Here is a 12,238-nt window from a genome sequence, read left to right as displayed (position 1 = left end):
ATGCAAGGATTTTTCAATATCTGCAAATCAATCAGTGCAATACACCACATCAACAAATTGAAGAATAAAAACCATATGATCATCTCAATAGATGCAGAAAAAGCTTTTGACAAAATTCAGCACCCATTTATGGTAAAAAACTGAAAGCATTTCCTCTAAGATCAGAAACAAGAGAAGGATGTCCACTCTCACCACTATTATTCAACATAGTTTTGGAAGTCCTAGCCATGGCAATCAGAGAAGAAAAAGAAATAAAGGAAATCCAAATTGGAAAAGAAGTAGTAAAGCTGTCACTGTTTGCAGATGACATGATACTATACATAGAAAAATCCTAAAGATGCTACCAGAAAACTACTAGAGCTCATCAATGAATTCAGTAAAGTTGCAGGACACAAAATTAACACACAGAAATCTGTTGCATTTCTATACAGTAACAAAAAAAGATCAGAAAGAGAAATTAAAGAAACAATCCCATTTACCATCACATCAAAAAGAATAAAATACCTAGGAATAAACTTACCTAAGGAGGCAAAAGATCTGTACTCTGAAAACGTTAAGACCCTGGTGAAAGAAATAAAAAATGACAAAAACTGATGGAAAGATATACCATGTTCTTGGATTGGAAGAATCAATATTGTCAAAATGACTATACTACCCAAGGCAATCTACAGCTTCAATGAAATTCCTATCAAATTACCAATGGCATTTTTCACACAACTAGAACAAAACAATCTTAAAATTTGTATGGAGATACAAAAGACCCCAAATGGCCAAAGCAATCTTGAGAAAGAAAAACAGAGCTGGAAGAATCAGGTTCCCTGACTTCAGACTATACTACAAAGCTACAGTCATCAAAACAATATGGTACTGATACAAAAATAGAAATATATATCAACGGAACAGGATAGAAAGCCCAGAAATAAACCCACGCACCTATGGTCAATTAATCTACAACAAAGGAGGCAAGACTATACAATGGAGAAAAGACAGTCTCTTCAATAAATGGTGCTGGGAAAACTGAACAGCTACATGCAAAAAATAAAATTAGAACAATCTTTAACACCATACACAAAAATAAACTCAAAATGGACTAAAGACCTAAATGTAAGGCTATACACTATAAAACTCTTAAAGGAAAACATAGGCAGAACACTCTTTGACATAAATCACAGCAAGATCCTTTCTGACCCACCTCCTAGAGTAATGAAAATAAAAACAAAAATAAACAAATGAGACCTAATTAAACTTAAAAGCTTTTGCACAGCAAAGGAAACCATAAACAAGACGAAAAGACAATCCTCAGAATGGGAGAAAATATTTGCAAATGAAGAAACTGACAAGGGAGTAATCTCCAAAATATACAAACAGCTCATGCAGGTCAGTATCAAAAAGACAAACAACCCAATCAAAGAGTGGGTACAAGACCTAAATAGACTCTTCTCCAAAGAAGACATACAGGTGGCCAAGAGGCACATGAAAAGATGCTCAACTTCACTAATTATTAAAGAAATGCAAATCAAAACTATGAGGTACTACCTCACACTGGTCAGCATGGTCATCATCAAATAATCTACACACAGTGAATGCTGGAGAGGGTGTGGAGAAAGCGGAACCCTCTTACACTGTTGGTGGGGATGTAAATTGATACAGCCACTATGGAGAACAGTATGGAGGTGTCTTAAAAAACTAAAAATAGAACTACCATATGAACCAGCAATCCCACTCCTGGGCATATACCCTGAGAAAACCATAATTCAAAAAGAGTCATGTACCCCAATGTTCACTGCAGCACTATTTACAATAGCCAGGACACGGAAGCAACCTAAATGTCCATCAATAGAGGAATGGATAAAGATGTGGTACATATATACAATGGAATATTACTCACCCATAAAAAGGAACAAAACTGTGCCATTTGCAAAGACGTGGATGGACCCAGAACCTGTCATACAGAGTGAAGTAAGTCAGAAAGAGAAAAACAAATATCATACATTAACATATATATATGGAATTTAGGAAAATGGTACAGATGAACCTATCTGCAAAGCAGAAATAGAGACGCAGACGTAGAGAACAAATGTATGGACACCAAGGGGGGTGGGGCGGTGGGATGGATTGGGAGATTGGTATTGATGTATGTACACTACTATGTATGAAGTAGATGGCTGGGTGAGAGCCTACTGTATAACAAAGGGGGAAAAAAGGTGTAATCTGTTTGCAGGACATATATTAAGTTAACCTTAAAAATGCATTCCAATATATATTAGGTGCAGACAAATACTGTTTGATTCCACTTATATGAGGTACCTAGAATAGTCAAATTCAGAGAGTCAGAAAGTACACTGGTAGATGCCAGGGGCCAGGGGGTGGGGTGGGCAGGGTGGGGAGGGAGAATGGGGAGTTCATTTTTAATGGGGAGAGAGTTTCAGTTTAGGAAGGTGAAAAATTCAGGAGATGGATGATGGTGAGAGTTGCACAACAATGTGGATGTACTTAGTGCCACTGAACTGTACAGTTAAATACAGTTAAAATAATATGTTTTATATTATGTGTCTTTTACCACAATAAAAAATCATTCAATTAAAAAAACCCAATCAAAAAATGGGCAGAAGACCTAAACAGACATTTCTCCAAAGAAGACATACAGATGGCCAAGAGGCACATGAAAAGATGCTCAACCTTGCTAATTATTAGAGAAATGCAACTCAAAACTACAATGAGGTATCACCTCACACCAGTCAGAATGACCATGATCAAAAACTCTACAAACAATAAATACTGGAGAGGATGTGGAGAAAAGGGAACCCTCCTACACTGTTGGTGGGAATGTAAATTGATACAGCCACTATGGAGAACAGTATGGAGGTGCCTTAACAAACTAAAAATAGAGCTGTCATATGATCCAGCAATCCCACCACTGGGCAAATATCCTGAGAAAAACATGGTTTGAAAGGATACATGCATCCCAATGTTCATTGCAGCACTATTTACATGGAAGCAACCTAAATGTCCATCAACAGATGAATGGATAAAGAAGATGTGGTACATAGATACAATGGAATATTACTCAGCCATTAAAAAGAATGAAATAATGCCATTTGCAGCAACATGGATGGACGTGGAGACTATCAGGTGATAGTCTCCAGTGAAGTAAGTCAGACAAAGACAAATATAATATGGTATTATACTTATATGCGGAATCTTAAAAAAAATGATACAAATGAACTCATTTACAAAACAGAAACAGATTCACAGACTTATAGAACCAACTTATGGTTACCAGGGGGTAAGCGTGGAGGGGAAGGGACAGATTGGGAGTTTGGGATTGACATGTACACACTGCTATATTTGAAACAGATAACCAACAAGGACCTACTGTATAGCACAGGGAACTCTGCTCAATACTCTATAATAACCTAAATGGGAAAAGAATATGAAAAAGAATAGATACATGTATATGTATAACTGAATCACCTTGCTATACACCTGAAGCTAACACAACATTGTTAATCAACTCTACTCCAATACAAAATAAAAATTAAAAAAAAAAAAAGAAATATCATATTAAAGAAGCTTCTGGTCTTTAAATGAAAAGAGAGACTGAAAGGGTAACTAGGATTTGCTACTTGAAGCACTGCCACCTGCTAGGACAGAGTTAACACCAGAGCATGAAAGAAAACTTCCCTTTAAAATTCACTGGGCAGGGGCTTCCCTGGTGGCGCAGTGGTTGAGAATCTGCCTGCTAATGCAGGGGACACGGGTTCGAGCCCTGGTCTGGGAAGATCCCACATGCCGCGGGGCGACTGGGCCCGTGAGCCACAATTGCTGAGCCTGCGCGTCTGGAGCCTGTGCCCCGCAACGGGAGGGGCCGCGGTAGAGAGAGGCCCGCGCACCGCGATGAAGAGCGGTCTCCGCACCGCGATGAAGAGTGGCCCCCGCTTGCCGCAACTGGAGAAAGCCCTCGCACGAACCGAAGACCCAATACAGACAAAAAAATAATAAACAAATAAATAAATAAATAAATAAATAAAAGAAAATCCTTTAAAATTCACTGGGCAATTTTTATGAACTCATTTTTTGTGAGGCAGGAAAAATAATCAGGCAAGCAAAGGTGAGGTATCTTTGGAAAATTTAATTTGGACCATATTTTCTTTCTTTTGCTTAAAACATCAAATATTTCCATTCGCTTTGAGTTCCACAACTTACAAAGGGCAGTGGGTTTCCTGCAGTTACATACTGTACCCAACTTTCTATAGAAAGATCAGCCATTTTCCAACCTTGCTTTTGAGTATTTTCTTTAAAATGTTTTAAACGTTCCTTACAGTCAATGGCAAGTAAAACAAAGTAAGGCTTTTTTTTCTCCTTTTTCCCCGTTTTTGGTACTGCATGTTAGAGGAATAAGGAAGGAAGACTTGTCACATCAGTGTCGGTACCCTGGGGATCGCTGCTGAGTCCTCCACGTGTACCCATATCTTCGAGGCCCTGATGTACCCCTGCACTGAGGAACCTGAGATGGGTAAGTGCTGAACAGCCTGTCACAGCCATTTTGCAGCACAGGGGGTCTGTGGCTGCTGGTTCCTGTCAGTGTTCACAGGGCTCCTGGCCTCCAGGGGTAACAAAGGAACTAGGATCAAATCACGACCAGAGGTCTCCCACCTGGCACTGCAGTACCACAGGTTCACATCTGCGGGCCTTACAATGTGCATTTAAAGACTAAATGTAATTACTGAAAATAACACAAGAAAAAAATCCCATTACTAATTCCCATATCAAATTACTAGAATGAAAATAAAAGCATTTGTCTGATAAAACATGTTTTCTATGTCAGATGAAAGCAACTCCCTTGCAAGATAATCTCAGTAATGTATATTTGTCACTATTCATATTCTTTTGCCTGGTACACAAATTTCTGTAATTTCATCATCTGAACAGTTTTGCCATTTTTCAAACTTGTAGTCTCATTAACTTAAAAAAGGGATAAGGCAGCCAAATTTAACTAATTTTGGTTACAGTAAAACATCTCAGACATTAGCCTTCTTCTTCTCAAGTGTTAAGAGCACATGATTAAAAGGTAACAGTTTCTTCTCTTAACAGGAAACTAAGCAGCTATTGTTGTCAAATCTATCTTTAGTAAACACAGGGCCCTCATAAATATAAAATTAAATTCTTTTGAGGAATAGTTTTGTGATTTTAGATATGCAGGATTTACATTTATTTGCTGAATTTTGTAGTAAAAAAACGTGTGGTCTTCCCATCTTTCTTTCAATACACAAGGGATTTCTCCATCGTCTCAGCAGGCTCTCACACACAGATGGCAGGCTGGTCATCTCAGCCACATGACACGTGCTCTCAGAAGCCCTGCAAAAACTCCTGTAGCTGGGTGACGATCTCGGTGTCCACCGTTTCCATGAGGGACTGGAAGCCTTGCTCTCCCAGCAGCTCCTGCTGGGCCTTGAGCTTCTCGTAGATGAACTGCTGCAGTGACACGGTATGCACGGGGTCCTTCAGGGCCAGCTGCAGGACAGAGAGGAGCCACACTGTGTCACAGAGGCAAAACAAGTCCCTCTTACATGGGAGTGACTCAATTCTTTGTAATCTCTTTCACAGCAACAAAATTGCTTCTGCCTCCCTTCTTGCAAGGGATTCTAAAGGGAGCCTCATTGTGGAAAAGTTTGTCAAAGAAAATTTCACTCAATTAGTCTAACCTCACTTCCCTAGGGCCTCTAAGCATAGTCATCTGATCAGCCGAATTTCTCAACAGTTCATCCATGTAAAGAATCAAAACCTGGTGGAAAGTATCCTAAAAGGAACACAACATGCCAAAGAGCACTTAAACACAATTGTCCAGGGCTCCTCATAGGAAGATCAGGTACTTTATTGTGGCAGCTTAGTGAGGCCCTCAGGACTGACAGAGGAAACACTGCCCTATCCTGGATTGCTATGCTACTTATATACAGGTATATTCTTCTGGTTAAAAAAGAGAAAGAAAAATAATAAATAAAAATAGATTTTAACAACCCAAACACGTGCTCCTCCTCTCCCACTGGGATATTTGAAAAACAAAAGAAATATAATTAAATAAAAATAACCCATCCATCCACTTCCTAAAGATAACAATCACAACAGAGAACATTCTGGCCTTTTCTGTGCCTGTGGCATGCGCATACATACACATACATAAATATACAATTAGTTCTGCTCTTTGCACTTATACTATCACACAAAAAATTCTACTCTAACACAGTTTAAGAATTCTAAATCAACTTATGTCATAATTTTTTTGTTATAGGCATGTTAAAGTAATCATGGTCTAGATTAAATATAATTTTAGCTATAATTTTGCTGAATAATCTTTCACAAACACTGTTCCATGTTACAATCTATACAGCCTTTCCTCTACATTTCAAATTATTTCTTGAGGATATCTACCACTATTTCAGAAGGATTACTAGATTAAAGTGCATAGACAATTTTATGACTCCTGATATATATTATCAGGTTGTTTTTCCTACGGTTTGTACCAACTTAAAAGGTATAAGAGTTTTCAGCTTGTGACACTGTTACCACTGGTATCATCAGTATTTAAATTCCTTAAAATCTAAGAATTGAAAAATAACACAACTTTGCTTTCAGCTATATATTGTTCTCATTATCAACAATGCTGAAAATGTGTAAGGCTTTAAGTAAAGTGCATGAGTTTCTGTGTGAGAAATTCTTCTCTTTCCTTTACTGAGACTCAATTCTATTCTACGCAGATGAAGTAGCTGAGTCAGATCTGCAGTTTGAACAATGTAAGTAGATTTTATTTTAGTTATTTTATTTTTTAACATCTTTATTGGAGTATAATTGCTTTACAATGGTGTGTTAGTTTCTGCTTTATAACAAAGTGAATCAGCTATACATATACATATATCCCCTAGATTTTAAAATAATGACCACAAATAGAAAATGTAACTGAGAGGTAGAGACATAGGAGGCATGAATGTGAAATTAAACCCCTTATGTGAACATTCCAGAGTTACAGGATAAATCCAAGGCAAGGGTAATTTCAATACTCATTCTCCTGGAAGATGGATAGGAGAAAGAACAGCAAGAAAAACTGCAGACACAAAGCCCTAAATTCACAAGTTTGAAGATATCATTCTACAAAATGCATAGAAATTGAAGATGAACATTTAAAAATATCTGCTCCCTTAAGCAACATGCAATAATGTTCAATATCATTTTAATTAGTAAGCAATAGACCTCTTACTAAAGAGGATGTGAACTTTGTTGAAATATAAGTCACTAAAACCACCTGCTACAATATGAGTGAAAAGAAGCTGAGCTTGAAGCTGATGTTCAACAAGTCACTCCCACTACTGAAACAAAGCTTAAGAGTGTGGTTTAAATGCTGTTTCAATTTGCTCTAAGAAACTGTAAACAGTTAACTTATCACATCTCCACTCTTTAATTTCCAACAGACTAATAAAAAGGAAAAGTATCCCCATACTAAATCCCACCAGCTATGGCATAACACGACATTGGTATATTTTTTTTAAAGTGTATTGATCAGTCATTAGAAGATTAAAAGTATTTCTCTGTTTTGTAGGAAGAGTTGTGGAGCGAAGAAGGAATTTTAAAAAACATACAGAATCTCCAACTACATACCTTACAAGATCTTAAAAAAAAAACCAAAACCACAATACTTTTAGTGAAAAAAACTACACGTTCACAAATAAATGTCTGTTTTGACTTCTGGCAGACATTCCTTAATCATGGTTATTAATACCTTCTTTTGAAGAAATATATAAAACAGATTGACCAAATGATTCCCTAGAGAAGAATTATCATTGCACATGCACTAAAAATCCAGATATCATTTCTTTGAATGCAATAATGCCTATAGTCACTAGAATTAGGAGACCCTGAAGTCACTAACAACATTTTCAAAACTATTACTTTTATGCAAATAATGTACCACCTAACATAATGAACTTAATTATCTGATTTAATGTGAAAAAATACAGAATGCCTAGCATGTTTACTAGGTGGTATGTTCTTGAGAAAATAATTAGTTTTCTAACATAATAAGTAAATTATAACCAGGAAGATGTTGGACATTATATATAAACAAACATAAGAAGACTCTAAAAGATGGAGAGAAGAAGGCAGCACAGCACCCAAGGAACAACATGGTGTTGAGTGCCCTTTCTTCTTGCCTCCTAAATTCCAGATTTGGGGCTGAAGAAGCCAGCAACCTGGAAACACCAATGAGCACAGACAAAAAAAAGCTAAAACAAATAGCCTACTCTCTAGCCAAAGGACCAGGAAAGGGACCACAAAGCAAGACAAAAAACTTTTAGACAATAATTGCTCTACTTCAGCCAAACACCACAGAATAAACTGTGGCCCCAGTCCCACTGAGCTATTAGAAGGATTCAACCCACCTCCCATGTCTGTAGAGGTCCTTGGGGATCTTGAACTCTCCCCTTCCTCACCCAGGGAGGTATCAGTGGAAGCTTAGTGGGGAACATGGCCTCTTCCCCTACCTGGCAGTAACAAAAGTGGTACATTCACTTCTTCTGCCAGAGCAGTATCAGAAGAAGCCAGCTAAAACAGGTTTAAATAAGATGCAGAGTCTCATAACACAATACCAAAAATGCCCAGGTTTCAACAGAAATCACTCACAATACCAACCAAAAGGACAGGGCATGGGCAAGAGGGAAGTGGATTTAATTATAAAAGGGCAACTGAGAGGTCTTGTGCTGATAGAAATGTTCTATATCTTGGCTCATTAATGTCAATATTCTGGTTTTGAAGCCACAGTTTCGCAAGATGTTATCACTGGAGGACATGGACAGCAACAGTTTATAAACCAGAGAGATCATTAATCTGGCAGCCTCAACCACCAAGAATACACTAGGAGGCAAGGAATTAACTTCTGAAGATGAATGACCAAAATAGTTTGACACCTATATGCCCAAATTTAAACATAGTATTCATAGAAGAATCTTACAAAATCAAATTATTTATTCTTCTTTCCCACACATTTCTAACAGATGTGATTACCTTTGTTTAGGTGCAGATTTGCTTAGATGCACAAATCTGAGGCGATAAATACCTGCTACAAGGAAAACAAAGGCAGCAATACTGAGGCTCAATTGACAATACAAAAATATTGGGAATAATGGGAAGAAACAGAAAACTATTAAAAAACAGATCCAGACTAGATGCAATGTGTGGTATTTTGGATTGAATCCTGCAACTAAGAGCATTAGTGGAAAACTGGTGAAATTTAAATAAAGTCTGGAGTTTAGTTAATACTAATATACCAAAGTTGGTTTCTTAACTTTGATAAATGTACAATACTAATGTAAGATGTTGATATTAGGGAAAACTGGGTGAAGGGTGCATGAGAACCCTCTGTACGACCTTTGCAACTTTTCTGTAAACCTAAAACTATTCCAAAATAACAAGGTTATCTATCTTTATGCCAGTACCATGCTGTTTTAATTACTGTGGCTTTGTAATATATTTTGAAGTCGGGAAGTGTGATGCCGCCAGCTTTGTTCTTTTTCAAAACTGTTTTGGCTGGCTATTCAAGGTCTTTTATGGTTCCATATGAATTTTAGAATTGCGTTTTTCATTTCTGTAAGAAATGCCATTGGGATTTTGATAGGAATTGCACTGAACTGGTAAATTGCTTTGGGTAGTATGGACATCTTAACAATATTAAGCCTTCCAATCCATGAACATGGATATCTATTTGTTTGTGTCTTTAATTTCTTTCATGAATGTTTCATAAGTTTTCAGTCTACAAGTCTTTCATTTCCTTAGTTAAGTTTATGCCTAAATATTTTACTCTTTTTGATGCTATTGTAAATGGGCTTTCTTAATTTCCTTTTCAGCTAATTATTTGCATATAGAAAACACACCTGATTTTTGTACGTTAATGTTTTATCCTGCAACTTTGCTGGATTCATTTATTAGTTCCAGCAGTTTTTTTAATGGTGTCGTCAGGGTTTTCTATATGTAAGATCATGTCATCTGCAAGAGCAGACAATTTTACTTCTACCATTTCAATTTGTATGCCTTTAATTTCTTTTCCTTGCCTAAACTGTTGTGGCTAGGATTTCCAGTACTATGTTGAACATACAGAGCAATGGAAATGAATAGAGAGATCAGAAATAAATCCACACATATAGAGTTACCTATAGATCTTCAATAATGGTGCCAAGAATGCACAGTGGGAAAAGGATACTCTCGTCAACAAACTGTGTTGGAAAACTGGATATCCATATGCAAAAGAATGAAACCCTCATCTTACACCACACATAAAAATCTACTCAAAATTAATTAAAGACTTAAACATAAGACCTCAAACTATAAAACTCTAGAAGAAAACATAGGGGAAAAGATTCATGACAGTGGCCTTGGCAATGATTTCATGGATATGATATCATAACCAAAACACACATGCAACAAAAGCAAAAACAAACAAGGGAAACTATGTCAAACAAAACTTTAAAAAGTTATTTTAAAAAAAGGATTCAGACTAAAAAAGTACATACCTCTTGGCCATTTGGTTGGGGGACAAGCTGCCCTAGACACTTCAATTAGCTGACACAAATGTTCATTATATATACAGAATGTCTGAGCAGCAAGACTTGCAAGCTCACTTTCAAAATGAGAAAAACTGACAACCCTAAGCTTTGAATGACATCCAAAGCTGATTTTTCTCATGTTAACGGCATCAATAGATGCCACTAGAATACAGACTGCCAAGTTCTTGGTTTGTTCTCTTTCTGTTGCTTCCATATGCCTAACTCCCATTCTTGCCCTTCAAGAAAGCACAAGATTATTTAAGAAACATTTCCTTTAAAATGGTTATGATAACATTAGGAACCTTATAACAGGTTTCAGTTATTAGCAGAAGATAACTAGCTAGAATTCCTGACTCCAGGGTTATACCTAATAAATGAAGTGCTAAATAACCTGACTTACTTCAAAAGTACATACATTGGATTTTAATAAGCAAGTCCGGTATTCCCTAGTTCTGAAATTATTACTTGAAATTATGACTTGAAGAACAGTTCCGTATGGTTCTGTACAGTTCAGAATGGTTGAACTGTATATGAGGTCCTTCTGTTGGTAACTATATAGCCTTCTGACCTTACAACAATTGACCCACAGGTGTTTAATCTTTAAAGCTGGTACAAGATTTTTAGCTCCTGTGGTGCTACTTACCAAGATGTACATTTCTTGTTCTTTGAGATTTTTATTCCTTAAAACTAAAATATATTTCACTGCATTAATCTTCAATTTCACCCAGCAGATATTCGGTAAAGTTGAATCTTTTATTTGTCTTAGGTTATGTGGCATACTGTGTAACTGCTCACTTTTCAAGTCTCCATACAACCTATGATAATTTTCAGAAATTATTTACTGTAACATTTTTTCATATGATGTTTTGCTAAAGAGAAAGTTTCCTACCTTAGAAAAATACAGAAGATCTTTTAAAAAATAATATACTTTCTATGAAGCCTGGTAGATTATGTATAAACACATTTGCTACGCAACAGGCCAAAAATCTTAAAGAAAAATTTGCTTATACCAATGTGTAACCATGTGGTCTTCAAAAATTCCATAGTTTGATGAAAATATCTTTTGTTTAAAATTATCTTCTGTTTTGACCTCTGATTGTTTCACCATAGGTAACTCAATTTCTAAAATACATCTAAAACGTCTAAATTTCTAGAATCTCTTAGGATATAAACTCTTTTAATTTGGTGGCTTAACAAAGAGCTTGAGGCCTGCAGATGCCAACCAGAACCCACCTCATTAATAGGGCTTGGCAATGCAAATTTAGTCACTAATTACACCAAGTGTGAAACACAAATTCCAAGGGAGCCACCTGAGATTTTTACTTTATTCTATTTTAAAATGTATTTTTATTTTAATCACTGTTGTGGCTGTTCCCTGAACTACAATTTCTATCTGATGAGCTTGTAAGTAAAGGAACTATTTACACTGCTATGTCTAGAAAGACTGGGACCCAGACTTAATGAGATAAAAATGACAGCACATGCCTATCTCAGTGACAAAAACTTAAATTTCAACTTAGTAATTAGCTTGTAACCTAGGTTTTCTGATACAATTATTAGTCTCTCCACCAGTCCTAGACCATTACTACTTGGGTATTTTTACTCTAGTTTCAATTTTTTTCAAGTTTTTTCTAGTTATACCTTTCATTGTA

The 12,238-nt window shown here is 36.5% G+C and overlaps 1 protein-coding gene across 1 annotated transcript in view; it reads right to left on the bottom strand.

Moving 5' to 3' along the window:
* Positions 1-4,112: 4,112 nt before the first annotated feature.
* The window catches only part of IPO11 (importin 11), a 215,814-nt gene continuing 207,688 nt past the window's right edge, over positions 4,113-12,238 (bottom strand). Inside the window, exon 31 of the mRNA XM_007176049.2 lies at positions 4,113-5,514. Coding sequence (XP_007176111.2) covers positions 5,350-5,514 — 165 coding nt within the window. The 3' untranslated portion in view covers positions 4,113-5,349. The remainder of the gene's footprint in view (positions 5,515-12,238) is intronic.

This window comes from Balaenoptera acutorostrata, chromosome 2 (assembly GCF_949987535.1).
Source record: "Balaenoptera acutorostrata chromosome 2, mBalAcu1.1, whole genome shotgun sequence".
NCBI lineage: Eukaryota > Metazoa > Chordata > Mammalia > Artiodactyla > Balaenopteridae > Balaenoptera > Balaenoptera acutorostrata.
Note: the sequence above shows the minus strand (reverse complement) of the source record. Positions and strands in the feature narration are given on the sequence as shown.